A 22,795-nucleotide genomic window follows, 5' to 3' on the forward strand; every position below is an offset into this window, starting at 1 on the left:
ATCTGTTCATTATGGAAGGTTTTTATTTCATCTTCATTCATAAATGAGTTTTGCAGGTTACAGTATTCTGGGTTGAGTTTTTTTTTTTTTTTTTCTTTTAAAATGTGGACTATATCTCTCCATTTCCTTATGGCCTGTAGGGTTTCTGATGAGAAGTCAGCTGTGAGTCTAATTGGAGATCCTCTGAAAGTAATCTCATGCACATTTTAGAATCTTTTCTTTATGTTTTACTGTGGAGAGTTTGCCTACAATGTGTTGTAGTGAAGCTCTTTTCTGGTCGTGTCTATTAAGTGCTCTATGTGCTTCCTGTACTTGGACATCCCTTTCTTTCTCCAAATTAGAGAATTTTTCTGTTATTATTTCACTAAAGAGACCTTCTATTCCATTCCCTTTTCCACACCTTCCTAAGACCTGTATATTGGGTCATTTGTTAGTATCCCCATCTCCAACAGTATTTTTTAGTTTTCTAATTTCTCCTTTTTTTATTTTTTTATTTTTAATTTTTTTTTGCTCAGACTGTAAAATTTCCAGAGATTTGTCTTCTAACTTGGATATTCTTTCTTCTGCTTTACCAAGTTTGCTATTAAGGCTTTCCACCACAGTCTTTATTTGTTCTATTGAAAAGTTCATTTCCAGGATTTCATTTTGATTTCTCTTTAAGAGCTCAATTTTGGGGCTGTTGCTGTGGCATAACAGGTAAAGCTGCCACCTGCAGTGCCAGCATCCCATGTGAGCACCAGTTTGTGTCCCAGCTGTTCCACTTCTAATCCAACTCTCTGTTATGGCCTGGGGAAGTGGTAGAAGATGGCCCAAGTCCTTTGGCCCCTGTTAAAGATCCTGGCTCCTGGCTCTTGGCTAAGGATCAGCGCAGCTCTGGCCATTGCAGCCAACTGGGGAGTGAGCCAGCAGATGGAAGACCTCTCTCTCTCCCTCTCTCTCTCCCTCTCTCTGCTTCTCCTCTCTCTGTGTAAGTTTGACTTTCAAATAATAAGCTTTAAACAAAAAAAGATCTCAATTTCATGGGAGAAATTTTTTTCATGTCATGTATGGATTTCATTAGTTTGTGGGTTTGCTTCTGATTACTTCTAAGTAATTGCATGATCAATATTTTGAATTCCATTCTGGCATTTCTTCAATCTCTTCATCTTCGCATGCTATTATTTAAGTGTTATGTTCTTTGGGGGGTCATGTCTTCCTTATTGTTTCTTGGATCACTGCATTTATTATTCAGCATTTGTAGAGATATTTGTTGGTTTCTTTTTTGCTTTGTTTTGGTTTTTCCCTGTGATAGCTTTTATCTTTGGAGTATGCCTCTGTGGTTTAGTGTCCAAAGTGACACCCAGGTTAAGCATGGTAAATCTCATTTTTTTATGAGGGGTTTGTTCTGACCTGTTGGCATAGTCTCATGCGCACCTCCTCTCCTCAAAGGAGACCAATGCCTGGCTGATAGCCCCCTGAGTACAATATTCATCTGTGCTGCCCCAAGAACCACAACAAGGATCTGTGCAATCCTTGGTGTGAGGACGGATCCCAGAGCAATGACCCTCACCAGGGATATAGGGGGCTCCGAGCATGTGGAGTTTCTCACAGTGACTGCCCAAAGTCCCAGCCACACCCTGCACCCTCCCACATAGCCACAGTATTTTCACAGTCCTAGCAGACAAGCCTCCCACAGTCACGAGCATCCAGCCCTCTGTTAGTTCTTCCAGCCAGACTCAGGCGTCTCCCCTAAGCTGGTTGTTAGGCATGTAGAGATGAGCCAGTGCAACTGTTATGAATGTCCAAAATGATGCCCATCCTCTTGGCTTATTACAGGATGCCAGTGCAGGATGGTCGGGGAACAAGAAATGTGTCCCTTTTTTTCTCCTCTAGATTAACAGGTATACTGTTTCCCACAGGGCTCCAAGCCGGTCCCATGCCAGACTCACAGCTTTATCACCAGTGGTTTGGGCTGCTGTAGGCTGGTTTTGCCTCACTCTCCAAAGCTGGTGCTGAGGTTCTTGGCTGTTGGAGTCCTGAGTTGTGCGCCTCTACACCTTCCACATAGGTCTACAGTGTCCCTCTAGTTTGCATGAAGTTTCTCCTGTCATTTTCTCCCTAACTCTTCCCCGAGACTGCACTCTCTCATTTTTTTTTTTTTTTACAAACTCTCTTCCCTTAGACTAGAGCAGTAAGCTCCCTCCTTATTCTGCTATCTAGGATCTTCCTCTCTATCATGTCAACATCTTTGATAAGTTGAACAAAGAGAACAACTTAAAGATAACATTAAGATTTTATTTGAATTATATCAGTGTTCCACAATGTTATTTTTCTTTCCAATATACAATTTAGGATACCACATTGAATTTAGTCACTTTGTTGCTTAAGCACCCACTGATCTGGGATAGCTGTTCAATCTTTCCATGTTTTTTAATAACTTTGAGAGTTTTGAAGAGTACTGACCAAGTATTTTGTTGAAAAATCCCAAATTGGGTATACTTGTTGATATCTTATGATTAGAAGGGTGTTCTGGCTTTTAGGAAAGAATTCCACAGAAGTACAGGGTCTATATCACATGTCAACAACATGATTATACTGGTGACACCAACTGTGATCATTTGGTTAATGTGGTATCCACCATATTTCTCCATTCTAAAATTGTTATTTTGGCCCTTTCTATAATTTATTTGTCAGGATATTTGGGGGAGTTACTAAGACTAGCACTCATTCAAGAAAAGGAGAATTGGGGCCAGCATTGTGGTGTAGTGGGTAAAGCCGCTTCACATGAAACTGGTATTTCTAATGGGCACTGGTTCCTGTCCTGGCTGCTGCACTTCCTATCCAACTCCATGCTGATGGCCTGGGGAAAGCAGTGGGAGATGGCCCAAGTGCTTGGGTACCCACCACACACGTGGGAGACCCAGAAGAAGTTTCTGGTTCCTGGCTTTGGCATGGACAGCCTTGGCCATGGTGGCTTTCTTGTGAGTAAACCAGCAGATGGAAGATATTCATTCTTCCCCCTGCTTTATCTCTCTCTTTCAAATAAATAAATCTTTTTAAAAAAAAAAGAAGAAGAAAGCTTAAAAAAGAATAGGAAAATTAAGCTCCAGTTCCTGCAAGGGGGTGGAGATGGGAGAAATATCAACCAATGTAGAGATCCTGAAAAAAGAAAAAAATTCCATGTCTATGTAATTAAAACTCAGTTGATAGCACCTCAAAATAGATTGTTAAAATCTTAAGGCATGGGGGCCAGCTCTGTGGTGCAGTGGGTTAACACCCTGACCTGAGGCACTGGCATCCCATATGGGTGCCATTTGGGACCTGGCTGCTCTATTTCCGATGCAGCTCTCTGCTGTGGCCTGGGAAGGCAGTGGAGGATGGCCCAAGTCCTTGGGCACCTGCAGCCATGTGGGAGACCCAGAGGAGGCTCCTGGCTCCTGGCTTTGGATTGGCGCAGCTCTGGCCATTGAGGCCAGTTGGGGAGTGAGCCAACAGATGGAAGACCTCCCCCACTCTGTGCCTCTCCTCTCTCTGTGTAACTCTGACTTTCACATAAATAAATAAATAATCTTTAAAAAAATCTTGTCATGTATTTAAGCCTCATGGTTACTACAAAATAAATATATACAGAAAACATAGAGAAAAAATGAAAATGGAGGGGCATGTGTGTGGTGCAACAAGTTAAGCCAGTGCCTATAATGCTGGCATCCCATATTGGAGTGCTTGTTTGAGTCCCGGGTGTTCCACATCCAATCCAATACCCTGATAATGTGCCTGGGAAGTCAGCAGATGAAGGCCCAAGTGCCTCAGTCCTTGCCATCCACATCAGAGACATGGATGGAGTTCCTGGCTCCTGGCTTCAGCCTGGCCAGCCCCAACCATTTGAGGAGTGAACCAGTAGATAGAAGATTGATCAATCTATCATCTCTCTCTGTCTCTATCTCTCTATCTACCTTTCTCTATATCACTCTGCCTTGTAAATAAATAAAATATTGTTTTTTTAAAGTTTATTTAATAATCTGAAAGGCAGAGTTACAGAGAAGCAGAGGCAGAAAGAGAGAGAGAGAGAGAGAGAGAGAGAGAGAGAGAGAGAAGTCTTATGTATACTGGCTCACTCCGCAAATGACTGCAATTGACAGAGTTGTGCTCATCTGAAGCCAGGAGCCAGGAGCTTCTTCCAGTCTCCCATGTGGGTCCAGTTTCCTGCTAATGCCCCTGGGGAGGTAGCAGAAGATGGCCCAAGTACTTGTGTCCCTAACACCCATATGGAAGACTCAGATGGAGTTCCCAGCTCTTGTCTTTGGCCTGGTCCACCCCTGGCTGCTGCAGCTATTTGGGGAGTGAACCAGCAGATGGAAGATATCTGTCTCTCTCCCTTTCTCTCCTTTGATTCGTCTTTCTAATAAATAAATAAATAATCTTTTTTTTTTATCAAATCACTTTAAAGATTAGATAAGCTGAAAGTAAAGGGATGAAAAAAGATATCACATGAAATTTTTAATTAAAAAGGAGCAGGTGTGGTCACACATAACAGAGAGACACTACATCAAATTGTCACAAAGGGTAAAAGGACATTAAATAATGGTAAAAGGGGCAGGCAATTCACTATTAAGATATAAAATTATGTATGTAACAAATGTAAACTTGTTATAAGTTGTTTTATGTAGGCTTCATGCACAACTCAAACATCCAGAGAACTGAAGAAATAGACAGCAATCAAATAATGGTAGGAAATTTAAATACTCTACTTTCAATCATGCATAGAGCAAACAGAGGGTCAATAGAAAACATAGGACTTGAACAGCTCTAGACACCAAATGAACCTACGAGAACATATATAGTACATTCCACGAAAACAGCAGGAGAAAATACATTTTTCTCAAGCACAAATAAAACATTCCTCATAATAGATCACCTGTTAAGTTACAAATCAGTCTTGGCAAATTTGAGAGAATTAAAATCATGCCACATAAGTTTTCTGACTATAATGAAATGAAACTAGAAATGAATAGAAGAGGGAAAACAGGCAACTTGTCAAATATTTTAAATTAACACATTCTTGAGCAACAAATAGATTAAAGAAGACATCAAAAGGGAAGCTAGAAAATATGTTGAAACAAATGAAAATGAAAATACAGAATACTGAAAGTTATCAGATGCAGGAAACACAGCAGGCTGAGGGAAGTTTGTGGCAAAAGGCTACATTTAAGAACTGATTTTGTATAGGGTGAGAGATGGTTTAGGGCAAGGTTTAATTTTTTTTTGCATTTAAATATCCAATTTCCTCAGCAAAATTTATTGAAGAAACTATGTTTTCAGTATGCTTTTGAATGCTTTTGGTTCCTTTGTCATGAGTCAATTGGCTGTAGATGCATGGATTTATTTGAGGTATTACTATTGTTCCGTTGGTCTATGTATCTGTTTTTATCCCAGTACCAGGCTATTTTGGTAAATATAGGCAAATACTATGTGTTGAAATTAGGTATTTTGTTGCCTCCACTTTTGTTCTTTTTGTTCCGGACTACTTTGTATTTAGGGGATGTTTTGTGTTTCCATATGAATTATTTTTTCTATTTCAGTAAAGAGTGTCATTGGTATTTTTATGGGGAGTACAGTGAATATATAAATCACTTTGAATAGTATGAACATTTTGACAATATTAGTTCAAGTCCATGAACATGGGAAGCCTTTACATTTTTTGGTGTCTTCTTCAATTTCTTGCATCATTGTTTTATGATTTTTATTGTAGGGTTTTTCTACTTCATTAATTTATTCCAATGTATTTTATTCTTTCTGTAAGTTATGAATGGGATTGGTTTCATGAATTCTTTCTCAGATAGTTATTAATATAGAAAGATATTACTGTTTTTTTTAATTGTTGGTTTTATATGCTGCAACTTCACTGAATTTATCAATTCTCATAATCTCTTGGTAGACTTTAGGTTTTTATATGTAAAGAGAATCATATAACCTGCAAACAGTTTTAATTTCTCTCTTCCTATTCATATGTATTTATTTGTTCTGTTGCCAAATTTCTCAGGCTACCACTTCCAGTATTATACATAACATAAGAAGTGACAGTGGGATACTTGTCTTATTCCAGATCATAAGGAAATGCTTTTAACTTATCTCCATTCAATATGATGTTGGTTGTAGGTTTATCATATATGGTCTTTATTATATTGATGGACAATCCTTCTATACCTAATTTGTTCAGGGTTTTTATTATGAAGCAATGTTGAATTTGTGTTTTTTTCTGTATCTGTTGAGATGACCATATGACTTCTATCCTTCATTCTGATGAAGTGATATATTACATTTATTAATTTTCACACACTGAACTGTCAAATAACAATGAAGTTACTTGAAATTGGTGAATGAAATGTTTGATGTTCAGTTGTATTCAATTTGCTAGGATTTTGTTGAGAATTTTGCATTTATGTTCACCAGAAGGATTGGATTTTTCATTTTTTGTTGTTGTTGTGTTCTTGTCCTATCTAACAGATCAAAGACCTATTGTACAATGGGTCAAGCTATTTCTTGAGATGCGGCCATCTCATATTGGAGTGATAGTTCAAGTCCTAGCTATGCCACTCCTTATATAACTGCCTGCTGACATACCTGGGAAGGCAGCAGAGGATAGCTGAAGTACTTGGGCCCTTGATATCCATGTGGGAGGCCAGAATGTTGTTACTGACTCCTGGCTCTAACCCAACCCAGCCTTAGCTATAGAAAGCTTTTGGGGATTGAGCCAGTGGATGATAGATCTCCCTCTTCCTGTGTCCCCTCCTCCCCTGTTGCATTTCTTTTCAAATACATAAAATGAAAAATTTTTAAATAATTCAATCATTTTAATAAAGGTAATTCATTTTTAAAAATACCATAATTCCTAGCCAGAAAAAGATGCAACAGAGAAAGAGAACTGTAGAATAATATCCCTGAAGAATATAGATGCAAAAATCCTCAACAAAATATTAGCCAATAATATTAAGTAACACATCTGAAAGATCATTCACCTGGACCAAGTGGGATTTATCCCCAGTATGCAGGGATGGTTCAACATTCATAAATCCATAAATGTGATGCATCACATTAACAAACTAAAGAACAAAAACCATATGGTTACATCAATAGATGCAGAAAAAGCATTTGATAAAATACAACATTGCATCCTAAAGAAAATATTAAGCAAACACAATCAAGGCAGTCTATGACAAACCCATGGCCAGCAACCTATCGAATGGGGAAAAGCTGGAAGCATTCCTCTTAAGATCCAGAACCAGGCAAGGATGCCTACTCTCACCATTGTTATTTAATATAGTACTGGAAGTTTTAGCTGGAGCCATAAGGCAGCTGAAAAACAAAACAAAACAAAACAAAACAACAACAAAAACCATGAAATCCTGTCATTTGCAACAAGATGGTTGCAACTGGAAACCATTATATTTAGTGTAATAAGTCAATCCCCAAAGAACAGATATCATATGTTCTCCCGCATCTGAGGTAATGGTAACTAGTAGAGTACCTGAAATATAATTTATTGGAGTGAAATAGAGATCTTGAGAAGCAATGATTGCTTATAGCCCTTGTCTCCTTCATTGAGGAACAGTGTTTTTTGTTTTCTCTTCATACTATTTGTTGAACTCTTTTACTTAGGGTAGTGTTAACTATACAGTCATACTGAAAAGAGATCATTGTGAAAACTAAGAGTGGGAATATGAGAGGGAGGGGGAAGAAGGGTTGCAGTGTGTGTGGGAGGGTTGATGGTGGAGGGGGAAGTGTCAGTATGTTCCTAAAACAGTATAAAGGAAATATATGAAATTTGTATAATTTAAATAAAATATTTAAATAAAATATGTTTAAAACCCTTGCAGAACATAAAAAAAAACAATAAATTAAAATTGTAAGATGATGAAGAAGCATATCCATAAACGATCTGACTTTACATCTTATGGAACTAGAAAAATAAGAACAAACCATTACCACAGAAACCAGAAGGAAGGAAACCATAAAGATTCAAGCAGAAGTAATGAAATAGAGAATTAGAAAATAATATAAAAATAATAGAAATTGCATTGGTTTTTTGGCTGGCGCCGCGGCTCACTAGGCTAATCCTCCGCCTTGCGGCGCCAGCACACCAGGTTCTAGTCCCGGTTGGGGCGCTGGATTCTGTCCCGGTTGCCCCTCTTCCAGGCCAGCTCTCTGCTGTGGCCAGGGAGTGCAGTGGAGGATGGCCCAAGTACTTGGGCCCTGCACCCCATGGGAGACCAGGAGAAGTACCTGGCTCCTGCCATTGGATCAGCGTGGTGCGCCGGCCGCAGCGCGCTGGCTGCGGCGGCCATTGGAGGATGAACCAATGGCAAAGGAAGACCTTTCTCTCTGTCTCTCTCTTCCACTGTCCACTCTGCCTGTCAAAAAAAAAAAAAAAGAAATTGTATTGGTTTTTTAAAAATCATTAACAAAATTAAAAATCTTTAGACTATTAAATAGAAACATTGAGAAATTTTATTTTTATAAATGATAAAGTGAAAGAGGGGATTTTAGAACTGATGCCACAAAAACACTAATGATTGTAAAAGATAACTATGAATAATTGTATATCAAAAAACTGGCATGCTCATAGGAAGTAAATTCTTAGAATCATAAACCATACCAATATTGAATTATAATGAAGTAGAAAATCTGAACATACTGATAACTAGTAAAGAGATGGAATCAATCATTGAAAAACCTCAATAAAAGAAAATCTGGGACAAGATGGCTTCCTTGGACAATTCTTCCCAATATTTAAGGAACAACTAATGCCAGCTTCTCTCCAACTCACCTAAATTGAAAAATGAAGGAAAATTTCCAAACTCATTTTATGGGGACCACATTATCCTTATATCAAAGCCTGAAAAGGACATCACAAGAAAAGAACACTGCAGGTCATTATCTGATTAAATAGATACAAGAGTGTTCAACCAAACACTAGTAAATAATTCAACACTACATTAAAAATATCACTTACCACAATCAAGTAGAATTTATCCCTAGATTGCATGGATGGCTCAATATATGAAATCAATTAATGTGATCTAACATATTAACAGTACAAAGGATTGAAATCACCCAATTATCTCAACATATGCAGAAAAAGAATTTGACAAAATTCAACAATCTTTTCTGAAAAAAAAAAAAAAAACACTGAATAGATTCAAAAAACAAATAGAAGTAAATTCCCACAATCACCTGGGGTTGTGCTAGATTGGGGTAGTATGGAGTGAGGTTTGGGCTGAGGTCTGAAGCCACCTCTTCTTGAGATCTGACCCGTTCAACAGACGCGGATGCTATCACCTGTCCGATGATCACAACTCTTCCTTCCCTCCCTTGTCTGTGACTCTACTAAGATCTTGCAATAATCTTGAGTTTGTAATAATCTTCTTCATGGTCAAGTTGCTTCTGTAAATCCTTAGTAACAGCCATAATTTCTGTTCTCACCCCTTTATCTCCTTGGGAGAGGCAAATTCTAGGACTCTGAGATTAGTCAAGATAGCTATACAGAGAAGTTCAGCATTTATCTCCTCCTCTGAGAAAGGCAGCTACATGTAGAGGTGACTGCCTAAGAAAGAGCACTTGATGCAGTAAGAGAACAGCGGAAACACAGTGGGATACCAATAATAGGCACAGAGAGAAACGAAAGAGGAACTAAGCTAAACCAGGGGTATCTGAAGCCCCAGCCCCATAGCCAGGAGATTTTCTATTGTGAGGGAAAGGGAGTGCAGGAGAGTGCAGGCGGAGCCCATCTGCGCAAACAACTCACATAGGTGATCCTTCTTGGAAAGGAATCCAACCACAACAGACTACAACTCAGTGAGCAGCACTCCCTGGAAAACTTGAGGCTCCTAGGATTCAGAGAGGGAACCCACATGGCTCCCTCTCCCAGTCCTCAGAGAGGGATTTTGGCAGAGAGCCACCATATTGAGAGTAAACATTGCTTCACGAGGTCATTGCCTATCTTTTCCCCAGTGTTACAGGACAATGAAGGAGATCTCAGTTCTTGTCTCACATTGAAGAAGAATTTCCTCACAGACAGGGACAGTGAGCAAAGTGAGATTTATTGAAGTGAAAAACATCCAGACACAAAAGTCATGAGGGATCTCCAAGAAAGGAGTTGCCTGTAGGCACTTGTTCTTTTATGCACAAAACTGCTCTCTATGATTGGCAGTAGATTTAACCAAACAGAAGAGCAGAATACCAGCTAACAGCCAATCAGAGGGCTAGAATACCAGTCAATCAGGAGGCAGGGAAAAGACCTATCAGAGGTCTGGGATTGATAATCCTGTCTGGTGATATCATGATAAAATTAAGTGTTAATAAAGGTAGCCTCTCATTCTAACAGAGATCTAACCTAACTCTTAGCCCATCTAACTGCTTTACACCAGGGATTCCAAAGACATTCCTGCATTCCAGCAGGGCAGACTGAACCCTAAGTGTCCAGCTGGGACTAACAGGGCAGTGGCAGCCCTAGAGGCCAGGCCCACACAGTGCTCTGCAGTGTGGTAACAATGAAGGCAGGGCAGCTGGGATAGGGACCTGCTCCATCAGAATTGGGTATCATTGGCCGGCACAGCAGCTCAATAGGCTAATCCTCCGCCTGTGGCGCCGGCACACCGGGTTCTAGTCCTGGTCGGGGTGCGGGATTCTGTCCCAGTTGCCCCTCTTCCAGGCCAGCCCTCTGCTATGGCCCGGGAGTGCAGTGGAGGATGGCCCAAGTCCTTGGGCCCTGCACCCGCATGGGAGACCAGAAGCACCTGGCTCCTGGCTTCGGATCAGCGCAGCACGCCGGCCGTAGTGGCCATTGGAGGGTGAACCAATGGCAAAAGGAAGGCCTTTCTCTCTGTCTCTCTCTCTCTCACTGTCCACTCTGCCTGTCAAAAATAAAAAATAAAAAAAGAATTGGGTATCATCATTTTTCCTACTGCATCCCCTCCCCCAACCACGTGAAAAATTGCAGGTCATGGCTGGGTTCCCATGAAACCTCCCAGTCTGCCAAATGAGGAAGCTCAGAACTCCCTGCACACTGGGGTCAAATCTCCTAGTGGAGTAGAAGGGTGTAATGCAGAGTGCTTTGGTGCTCTGGGTGGAGGGCACATCTGGGTAGGTGAAGTGTGCTGGCACTGTGCGCTCACTCAGAGCAGTGAGTCAGCTGGTTCATTATTGCACAGTGTAAGCTGGGAATTGAACATACCAGTAGTAGTCAGAAGTGCTGCACCACATCCACCTCAGATATCACTCTGGATTCTTGACCCACAGACAAGGGCTCTCTGGCCCTGCCCAGCACACATCCCTGGAGTTCTGGCATAAGACTTAGGTCTCTACCTATCTCAGCAATACCTTGCCCACTGGGACTTGCAACTGCACTCTGTCCTGAGTCTAACACAGTACAACACTACAGACTGCTGGGATCTCTGACTAAGCATGCGTCCTCTGCCCAGGCCCAGTGTGGGTCTCAGTGCTGCAAAAGCTCTAGCCTCTCTCACAGAAGCTGCCAAAATTTTGGTGCTGCTTCTCACTTGATGCTTGAGCCTGAGGAACCTGCACTCTATCCAAGGCAGAAAGCAGCACACAGAGTGGCACATACAGCTTGTCCTGCTATTACAGAGCCAAAGCCACTCTCACCAATCCAGGCACTCTCAGACAGCATCTGTGGGTCTAGCCTCTTCCATCCTGCATTAGTGCAACTCTTCGAGCTCTAGATCTGGAAGCATCTGGGAGTCTCTAAGTCTACCCAGCTCCTAGAGCCAGCACTGATCTCACAACTACAGTGCCTGATTTGCATTTGGGAATCTATGTACCAGGCACAACCAAAACATGAGCAACACCAGCTCCCAACACCTATAAAGAGCATTACCCAAGTCCAGTCATTTCCTCAAGAGATGGCTAGAGACCTGCATAACAGGAATCTCAGTGACCACAGGAATGGCCCAGATACTTACTGCCACTACAATGAACTATAGCAAATAAAGGCACAGGGAGGCTATGCTATAAAATCTAACTGAAACAAAAGACAAAGCACTCTACCAAACTAATACCCAGAGTTATATCTCCAGGAATAAAGATTTCCATCAGCAAAAATGATCCTTTAGAAGTGATAGAAATAAGAAGTCCCCCAGATGTGCAAAAATCAGTGTAGAAACACAAGGAATATGAACAAATGAGGCAAAGTGATTTCCTGAAATGAACATGATGATACATTAACATTATACTGTGAAAAAGGGGAGATTCATGAAGTGCCTGAAAAAATAATTCAAAAGAATGATTTTAAAGTTCCTGAACATGGGCTGGGGCTGTGGTATAGTATATAAAGCTGCCACCTGCAGTGCTGCCATCCCATATGGGTGCCAGTTCGAGTTCCAGCTGCTCCACTTTCAATCCAGCTCACTGCTATGGTCTGGGAAAGCAGTAGAAGATGGTCCAAGTCCTTGGGCCCCTGGACCTGCGTGGGAGACTAGAAGTTCCTGGCTCCTGGCTTTGGATCAGCCCAGATCAGGCTGTTGTGGTCAAATGGAGAGTGAACCAGTGGATTGAAGACCTCTCTTTCTTTTTCTCTTTCTCTTTCCCTCTCTCTCTCCCTCTCCCTCTCCTTCTCTTTCTGTGTAGCTCTGAATTTCAAATAAATAAATAAATCTTTTTTTAAAAAGGTTACTGAACATACAAAGAAACAGCTGAATTAAATTAATAAATCAGTACATGACATGGATGAAAAATTTAGCAGAGATAGAGGTATTGAATAAGAACCAAAGAGAAATACTCCAAATTAAGTACTCAATCAGTCAAATAAAAAAAATCCTTAACAACAGACTGGATAAGGCAGAAGAAAGAATATCAGATCTAAAACACAGGTCTTTTGAAATATGCCATTCAGATAAAAAAAAAAAAAAGAAGAAAAAAAAACCAGAAAGAATGAAAACAATACTTGGGATCTTGGAGATACCTTTAAACAACGTACAAGTCTTAGGAATTCCTGAATGGACAAAAAATGGTTTGGAAAAGCTATTCAGTGACATAATTGCTGAAAAGTTCCATAATTTGGAGAAATATGTGGACATTCAAAAACAGTAATCACACAGAATCCCAAATAGTCATGATCAGAAAAGATCCTCATCATGACACCTTACAGTCAAAATTTCAAAAGTAAAACATGAAGATCTTAAAATTCACATGAGAGAAATGCTAGGTCACATTTAAAAGATTTCCAATCAGATTGACTACAGATTCCTCAACAGAAACCCTACAGAATAGGAGAGAATGGAGACAGATAGTACAACTCTAAAGACAAGGAAAACATCCTGCCAACTGAGAATACACAGTGAAGCTCTTATTTATAATTGAAGGTGAAATAAAGACCTTCTAAGATAAACAATTGAAAGAGTGCATGAACACCTTGCCACCCTTACAAAGGGTACTTGATACACTACATGCAGAAGCAGAGAAAGACAACCAGCATCATGAAAGAATGTGAATAACCTTGAATGTAAATTTATAAAGTTCCCCAATTAAAAGATACAAATTGGATGAATAGATAGAAACACAAAACCCAATTACATGCTGCCTACAAGAAACACACTTCACCAATAAATATACCCCCAGACTGAAAGTGAAAGGGTGGAAATAGATATTCCATGGAAATCAAAAGCAAGCAGGAGTAGCTATTTTCATATTAGAGAAGAAAAACTTTTTAAAAAATAGACAAAGAAGGTCACTATGTAATGAATAAGGGATCAATTCAAAAAGAAGTGACCATAGTAAATGTATATGCACCCAATCTAGGGCACCCAGTTTTATAAAACAAATGTTAATGGATCCAAAGGGAGACATAAGCTCCAATACAATAATACTGGGTGACTTCAATGGATAGATTAACCAGACAAAAATTTAAGAGAGAACAGAGGTAATCTACATTGTAGACCAAATAGACCCAATAGATATCCACAAAATATTTCATCCAACAGCTGCAGAATATACATTGCTTTCATCAGATGGAACATTTTCTAGTGTAGACTGTATATTGGGCTTATATCAGACAAGTCTCAACAAATTCAAAAAAGTCGAAGTCATATAATGTATCTTTTCAGACAGCAATGGAATGGAAAAATAAGAACAAAGAGGGCCGGCACCGCGGCTCACTAGGCTAATCCTCCGCCTAGCGGCGCCGGCACACCGGGTTCTAGTCCCAGTTGGGGCGCCGGAATCTGTCCCGGTTGCCCCTCTTCCAGGCCAGCTCTCTGCTGTGGCCAGAGAGTGCAGTGGAGGATGGCCCAGGCCCTGCATCCCATGGGAGACCAGGAAAAGCACCTGGCTCCTGGCTCCTGCCATCGGATCAGCGCAGTGCGCCGGTCGCAGCGCGCAGGCCGCGGCGGCCATTGGAGGGTGAACCAACGGCAAAGGAAGACCTTTCTCTCTGTCTCTCTCTCTCACTGTCCACTCTGCCTGTCAAAAAAAAAAAAAAAAAAAAAAAAAAAAAAAAGCAAACCTAAAAATTAGAGAAAAATTTTAAGAATAGAAATGAAAAACTATACAAATGATCAATTAAATGAAGAGATTGTTTTTAGGAAAAATAAAATTGGTTAAAAAATCATTGTCTCAATTAACCAAGAAAAAAGGGGAGAAGACACAAATTAATAAAATCAGAGGGGTTAGCATTGTGGCATAGAGGGTAAAGTTGCGGCCTGTGACACTGATATCCAATATGGACACTGGTTTGAGACCCTGCTGCTCCACTTCTGATCCAGCACCCTGCTAATGCACCTGGGAAAGCAGTGAAACATATTCCAAGTGCTTAGGCCTGAACTCAAGTGGAGGACCCAGAAGAAGGTCCTGGCTTCTGGCTTCAGCCTGGCCCAGCCTTGGCTGTTGTGGCCATTTGGGGAGTGAATCAGGAGATGGAAGATTGACTCTTTCTCTTTGGTGCGCTCTCTCTCTCTCTCTCTTTCTTGCCACCACTGTGGCTCTGCCTTTCAAATAAATAAATAATTTTTTAAAGATTTATTTATTTATTTGAAAGGCAGAGCTACAGAGAGGCAGAGGCAAAGAGAGAGAGAGATCTTCCATCCGCTGATTCACTCCCCAGATGCTGCAATGGCCGGAGCTATACCAATCCAGAGCCAGGAGCTTCTTCTGGGTCTCCCACATGGATGAAGAGGCCCAAAGGCTTGGGCCATCTTCTACTGATTTCTCAGGCCATAGCAGAAAGCTGGATCGGAAGTGGAGCAGCTGGGACTAGAACCAGTGCCCATATGGGATGCCAGCACTGCAGGCATCAGCTCTACCTACTACGCCACAGTGTCGGCTCCAATAAATCTTTAAAAAGTAAAATAAAAGCATAGATGGAAAGGAGATATTACAACTGATATCACAGAAATACAAAGAATCACTAGGAATTATTATAACCAATCATATACCAGCAATTTGTAAAATCTAGAAGAAATGGATAGGTTTCCGGACACATCCAATTAGAAAACATGAATACAATAATAACCAAAGCTGAGACTGACTCAGTAACAAAGAGCCTCTAAACAAAGGAAAGCCCAGGACTGGAAGGCTTCACTGCTGGATTTTATGAAACTTCTAAAGAACTAACACCAATTCTTATTAAAGTATTCAAAACATTTGAAAGGAAGCAAATCCTTACAAAATCATTCTATGAAGCCAAAGTTACCAGAATCAAATTTCCCTTATGAGGAATCATGAGGGCTAAAAGCAATATTGTGATAAAAAAAAGCATGATCTAACTGCAGAGATTTTTCTGCTAGTCATTCTATACAGCAAGACACAAAACTTATCAACTAACAAAGTTGAACTTTCCAGAATAGCCTTGTATATCAATGAGAACATTTAATGCAGTCTTTCCAATCCCATAAATTTTTTATATACATGCTTCAATATTTATTCAATTTTATCAAATACGCAAACCCTTATATGTCATTCTTTTTTAAAAAAATTTTATTTATTTATTTGAGAGGCAGAGTTACAGATAGAGGGAGAGACAGAGAGAGAGGTCTTCCATCTGCTGGTTCACTCCCTAAATGGCCACAATGGCTGGAGCTGAGCAGATCCGAAGCCAGGAGCCAGGAGCTTCTTCTGGGTCTCCCACGTGGGTGCAGGGGCCCAAGCACATGGGTCATCTTCCACTGCTTTCCCAGGTACATTAGCAGGGAGCTGGATAGGAAGAGGAGCAGCTGGAACATGAACTGGTGCCCATATGGGATGCCAGCAGTTCAGCTATTATGCCACAGCGCTAGCCCCTTTGATATATAATTCTATGATTAATATTATTGAGGGAAATTCAAACAGTTCATCCAAAAACGGAATGAATAGATGTTAATTTTGGTATAAGAAAAATGTAAAATCCCTGCAGCCTTTTCATAATACGCACTTCCATGAACTTTCCGAAGTAACCTCATACCAAACATTACCTAACAGTCTAAGTACCTAAAGATGGGGGAGGGGTGAATTCCTATTCGAGTATGTATGTTATGTATGTTTTCTCTATATTACCTTTATGCTGGACTCCCTTAGATGCCATAGCATTTTGCTGAATGTACATAGCAACCCAATCATTACTGGTGTGGAGAAAATCCAATCCAGCTCTTAGTAGCTCTTAATAAATACTTGTTAATAAACAAGCTAATCATGCTGAGGAAAAACAATAGTAGCTGCTTGGATCATTACTCTTAGACTTATTTTCGTTGTGTGTAATTGCTATTGATTCATTGCAGAAATTTGTACCTGGCATTTCATGCCTCACAGGGTAGAACCTGAACTATTATCTAATTCTTTGTTTTCTCAACTGTTGCCATCTGACTTTATGAAACAGGGTTTCATTCCCGTGCAGTGTTAGTGGAAATACAGAATTGGTACAACCTATTTGGAGATCAATTTGTTAATTCTATTTACCATATATTATGGGTGAACCTGGAAAACCTGCTAAGTAAAAATATACCAGTTACAAAAAGGCAAATAATGGATGATTCCATTTACATGAGGAACTACAAAAGTTCTTGAAAAAAATGGAATTAAAAGATTATTTTGGGGGCCGGCACAGTGGCAGCCGCCTGCGGTGCCAGCATCCCGTATAGGCGCTGGGTTCTAGTCCCAGTTGCTTCTCTTCCAGTCCAGCTCTCTGCTGTGGCCTGGGAAGGCAGTGGAGGATGGCCCAAGTGCTTGGGCCTCTGCACCCACGTGGGAGACCCTGAAGAATTTCCTGGCTCCTGGCTTCAGATCGGTGTAGCTCTGGCCGTTGTGGCCATTTAAGGGGTGAACCATCAGAGGGAAGACCTTTCTCTCTCTCTCTCCCTCTCTCTCTCTGTAACTCTACCTGTCAAATAAATAAATAATCTTTAAAAAAAAGAGAGATTATTTTGGTGTAAAATATTTTTTGTAGTCTGTGCATAGTTTTTTTCATACTACATACTGAAGACTTATTGTACCTCAGGTAGTCAAATTCGTAAAGACTGGAAGCAGGACACTAATCTGTGGGGGATCAGGGTAGGGAATGGGGAATGGCTGCTTATGGAGGTGAAGAATTTCAGTTTCGGGTGGTGGTGGCAGGCGTGGGGAGGAGGCAGTGTTCTCAGTATTTGGATGCTGCTGCATCCTGTAGTGTAGTGCCTGGGTTTGAATCTTAGATCTGCTTCCAATTCCAGCTTCCTGTTACTGACAGGCTTCAGGTAAGGGCACAACTACTTGGGTCCCTGAAAACCACATGGGAGACCTGGATTGAATTCTAGGTTCTTGGTTTTACCTGGCCAAGCACTGTCTGCGGTGAGCATCTGGGGGAGTGAACCAGCAAATCAAGATCTCTGCCCACCAAATAAATAAATTAAAAACCATGACAAAAAAAAGTTTTGGTTTGGGGTGGTGAAAAAGTGCTGGAGATAGATTAGAAGTGCTGGGTGTACAACAAGGTGAATATACTTAATGCCATTTTACTGTGCAATCCATAAAGGGTTTAAATGATAAACCTCATACATTTTTTATACTTCAAAAATAAGGAAAAAATATTTTCAAAGGTATCATCCAGGCACTTAGAGAAATAATTCAAAGTGTTTTTTGCTATAAAATAGATTTCTTCACTTAAAGTGAAGATCTGCTTATGTTGTGAAATAACGGCTCCCACTTACTGAAAACTAGCTCTCTGCTAGCTTTACATCACAGAGCTGGGCGCTCCAGGCTGAGAGATTTCATTGGTCCAAGGGCACACAGCTAAGGGTTGGGGACATCTCCAGGAATCTTACAATTGGAACTCAAATCTCCTAGGCACCAAACACCCTGCACTTCCACCAATCCCCAAGCTGCTTGTTTATCATGCTACTTTTTGGGGGGGGGGGGCTCTGTCAACACTTTTCCTTAAAAATTCCTCCTTGATCTGCAAAAGCAAGCGCTGTTCGGTGTCTTCTGGGTTCAAATCGTGGGAGAAGGCCAAGGCACTGCAGACCGGAATATCTGAGTGCGTACAGTGAGCCGCATCTGCCACGACCCCAGCCGCAGCGGACCCCAGCTACCCACCCGGCCACCTGTTAAAGGAGGGCGGAGGGCTGCACTTTCGCGGGGGCAGTCATCTGGAGATTACGGCCCTCTAGCCCCTCCGGTGGCCCGCACCGTCCCCTCAGGTACGCGTCCTGCGGAGACCCAGCGCGTACGCCCGCGCAGGCGCAAGGCGACCGCAGCGCTCGGCGTCCGTACTCTGCCGCCTGGCGCTCCGGTGCCCCCGTCCGGTCCCCGAGGCTTCTCCCTCTGCGTCCCGCACTCGCGATCGCCCCGTTCTCCAGGCCCTCACCAGCCCTTGCCCAGACCCGGGCGAGCGGTGGCGTCCCTACCGTGTGACCCCGCGTTGCACAATGCCGCGGAGCAAAGTCTCCCGAGGGTGTGAACCCCAGTGTCCCTGCCCCTGGGCGGGTCCGGGCGGCGGCAGTGCGGGGAGCCGAGGCAGCCAGCGTGCAGCCGCCCGGGTCGCCAGCCCCGAGCCCGCAAGTCCCTGGAAGCCGCCGCAGGCCCCCGTGCTGGTCGGCGCCGCCGCCAGGCCCGCGCGCAGCTCCCCTCAGGCCCGCGCCGCCGCCGCCGCCGCCGCCGCCGCAGCCATGGCGGAAGTTCATAGACGTCAGCATGCTCGGGTTAAAGGAGAAGCCCCCGCGAAATCCTCCACACACAGAGATGAGGAGGAGCTGGGGATGGCGTCGGCCGAAACGCTGACCGTGTTTCTGAAGCTGCTGGCCGCCGGCTTTTACGGCGTGAGCTCCTTCCTCATCGTGGTGGTGAACAAGAGCGTGCTCACCAATTACAGGTAGGGCCGAGGCGGCGGCGCCGAGGCCGCGGAGGAGGAGCGGGCGGCGGCGGCGGCGGCGCGCCTGCTTGCCTGGACTTTGGCTGCCAAAGTTGAAGCTGAACAAAGTTGGGCGGGAGCTGGGCAGGGCGGGCGGCGGACGCGCGCGGCCCGGGCTGCGGGGCCGGCTCGGTGCGCGGGCCTGGAGCGGGGGTCCCGCCGCTCGCGCCCAGCCCCGGCCGGCCCGGCGCGCGCGGCGGGGGCCGCTTTGGGGACAGCGCCTGCTGTGCCCCTAGGTGCAAGCGCCCCGAGAGCCCTGCCTTTCGGGGCGTTCAGAGCGATGGAGCGAGTGGCTCAGTGACTTTCTGGTCCCGTGCTCGCCTGCAGGGAGGAGAGGCAGGGATGCCCTCCGTCCTCCGCAGCGGGGACCGGGCTCGCACGCGCGGGCTTCGGTGCCCACCTCGGCGGCTGACAGCCCCCTGGGGGACGGTGCGCATCCTCGCGCTCTGGTGCGGTTTATCCTCTTGCTGCCCCCGGGACTCTGCAGCCGAAGTTGCTTTAGATTTTGTTTTTGAAAGGTGTGAGCCCGTTGCTGAGATCTGTCTTAACTTCCTTGAGGAATGCGTTGCAGGCAGGGACAGCAATTGTAGAGTGGGACAGGATGAGACAAGTGACCGCCCGAGGCTACAGAATCGGCGGTGTGGCCTCACAGCCCGCAAGGATTTTTATTTGGCGAAGCGGGTTAGCGGTTGGCGTGAATTGTATCAAGAGGCGTTTGGAGGTTGCCGATGTGCAAGTTACGATTCCAGAGCTACAACTGGGTTTTTCTAACTGTTTTTCTCTCTCTCTACTCTTTTTGTAGGTTTCCCTCCTCACTATGTGTTGGACTTGGCCAGGTTAGTGGGATTCTTCCGCAGGAGGGGTTGGTGTTGTCAGAACTTGTGTGTGTGTCTTTATGTGTGGAACAGTGAATCTGTGTTCTCTGCAGATGGTGGCCACAGTGGCAGTTCTCTGGGTGGGAAAGGCCCTCCGAGTAGTCAAGTTTCCTGACTTTGACAGAAATGTACCTCGAAAGGTAAAAAGAGAGAGAGAAAAAAAACCCACTGATACTCTATGAAAAGAAATCATTGTATATTTTGCATCCGTGTCTTGCATGTTTAAAAATTGCTGTCTCCAAATTGCCCTTCGCAGAGTGGGTATAATGAAGGTAAAGAATTGGTGTGTAGTGACATGGGTTGAAGGGGTCCCTCAATCTCTTTAAAATAAAGAGGAAGAGGAAAAAAAACCCTGAGACTTTTCTGTGGTAGTTGATGCAGACTTGTTGAGAGTAAACAGCTTTGCAGTTCTGTATCCCCCTAATCCATAATCCAGCCAGTGTATCCTGCACTGCTTCTCTGTGGGGTTTATTTTGGTATTATCTTTCCCCCTACCTGACTCTGCTTTCCTGCTGGCATTAAAGTCGAGCGCTGTTATCTTATATTTTAAAGCAGATGATGTTTCTGTGCTGTGTTGGTCTTTTCTTGCCTGTCTTCCCCCCTCTGCCTGTTTCTGCCCAGGTAATGCTGTGTATTCATGAAAAGTTGATATGGTTTGTGAATTTCATGGGGGTCCAAGTTGTGTATGAGAACTCATCTTTTGTTTTAAGCAGAAAGAATTTGATCTTATAGCCGAAACTGTTTCTGTTTGAAAGGACCTTATTTGAGCTGTCTTTATTATTGAGTTTTGTTATCCCTTTTTAAATTTTCTAGACGTTTCCACTACCTCTACTATATTTTGGGAACCAAATCACGGGACTGTTCAGCACAAAGAAACTGAAGTATGGATAACTTTATTTTCCTAGTGAGGTTACTGTAATGTATTCTTAAAATTGTACTTGAATGTCAACTGTTTAATACGTTGTAATTGATCCTGAAAAAACCAAAAGGAGCAGAAAGTTTCTGTTACTAAATAATGATGTTTGCACCAAAGATTTTCGTTTAAACTCTTTTCCTTCGAAGAGAAAGAGCCATTGTTGGTTGGTTTTTGTCCCCTAACCCCATTTTAATGGTAGAAGTTGTAAAATGTTATAAAATGGTGTGGCAGGAGATTTTTTTATTATTCTTCCAGATCTGCAGTAATGAATATGCTAGCGTTCTGAGATTTCATTTCTTTATGTAATATAGTTCATGCATAGTAATATTAGACCAGTTCCATACAGCTAAACCAGAGGGTGGGCACTAGAACTATCCTTTTCTCTTAACATGAAGTAGTTAAAATCAGATGGAACCCTGATACAAGTCTGATTGATAGCTTCCTATGGCAGTACAACCATAGAGACTCTGTATTCAGTTTTTCAAAGAAGCAGTAGCTCTCCACTCCACGTCAACACTGTCTTATTCTCTTCGCACCTCGCAATCCCTGGCCTCTCCAGTTGAGGAGTGTAGTATGTATTGGGTGTGTGTGATATTAAAACTACTCACATAGGGAAACCATTTAACGTGGCTTCCCCACTTCCACATGAGCAATTGGATGATTGTAAAACAGACTGGGAAGATGTCTGAGGGTCAATTGTGAGACAGTTTTCATTTCTTCCTCTTTTAAACTCAAGAAACCCGACAGAATGACCAAGGTGACATCTCTGGAGAATGTTCCAAGGAAGGCAGATTTATCTTGGGTGGGGCATCCTTTCCCACATGCTGACCCACTTGCAAAGAAATGCAGGCCTTCTTCGAGGTGCTGCTGGTATAGAGTGTGCTTTCTTCCCATCCATTGTCATCCCTCCGTCGTTCATTCATACTCTACCTGTGATTGCCAGCTAAGTAGAAGGCATTTTAGAGTGAGATAGGGTATATTCAGAAATAATGACATCGTATGAGGCTGTGCATCTGATTAGTGCATGTAAGCCAAATGCTCTGGGGATTTACCAAAGGACAAAGAACTTTCCATAGGCTAGGATTTTCATAGATGTTTTGGGGTGGTCTAGGAGATGGGAAGGGAAGACAGTCCAGTGAATACAGAACAAAGAAGTCTTTTTCAGTGCAAAGGTGGGGAACCTTTTTTTTTCCCCCGACAAGGGCCATTTGGATATGTATAACATCATTCACAGGCCATGCAGAATTATCCACTTAAAAATTAGCCTGTTATACATATCCAGTCCCATCTGTGGTTGCCTTAGCAGGGCCAGACCAAATGATTTGGATGGCCCTATTTGTTCCCCACCCTTAAAGACTGACATGGTTACAATTTAGGGTGTTTGCATAATTAGCAGAATAAAATTAAAACTTAGGTGTTATTAGTGCTTGATAATGGATGTATCAGCTCTACCATGCTATAGTAAACAGTTTAGTTAATATGGAATTTCCTAATGGAAGTAAGAGATTAACATTATTTTAAACTACTGATTTGGAAAATCTTGGCTTAAAACCTTATGTTACCTACTTATTTTTATTTCTGCAGCTTGCCAATGTTTACAGTTCTGAGGAGGTTCTCCATCTTGTTTACAATGATTGCTGAAGGAGTTTTACTCAAGTGAGC

General features: G+C 42.6%; 1 protein-coding gene and 1 long non-coding RNA gene across 2 annotated transcripts in view; one reads left to right on the forward strand and one right to left on the reverse strand.

Annotated features, from left to right (window-relative positions):
* Positions 1 to 4,461: 4,461 nt before the first annotated feature.
* On the reverse strand, positions 4,462 to 18,971 carry LOC138850635 (uncharacterized). The gene is made up of 2 exons (XR_011390671.1): positions 18,840 to 18,971; positions 4,462 to 8,387 (listed from the first exon to the last, which is right to left on the reverse strand). It is a non-coding gene; the product is annotated as an uncharacterized lncRNA (long non-coding RNA).
* SLC35D1 (solute carrier family 35 member D1) overlaps positions 18,726 to 22,795 on the forward strand; it is a 54,505-nt gene continuing 50,435 nt past the window's right edge. The window contains exons 1-5 of the mRNA XM_051856391.2: positions 18,726 to 19,303; positions 20,145 to 20,178; positions 20,271 to 20,357; positions 21,031 to 21,098; positions 22,718 to 22,789. Of these exons, the coding sequence (XP_051712351.2) occupies positions 18,861 to 19,303; positions 20,145 to 20,178; positions 20,271 to 20,357; positions 21,031 to 21,098; positions 22,718 to 22,789 (704 nt within the window). The 5' untranslated portion in view covers positions 18,726 to 18,860. The remainder of the gene's footprint in view (positions 19,304 to 20,144; positions 20,179 to 20,270; positions 20,358 to 21,030; positions 21,099 to 22,717; positions 22,790 to 22,795) is intronic.

Source organism: Oryctolagus cuniculus, chromosome 7 (genome assembly GCF_964237555.1).
Source record: "Oryctolagus cuniculus chromosome 7, mOryCun1.1, whole genome shotgun sequence".
Taxonomy (NCBI): Eukaryota; Metazoa; Chordata; class Mammalia; order Lagomorpha; family Leporidae; genus Oryctolagus; species Oryctolagus cuniculus.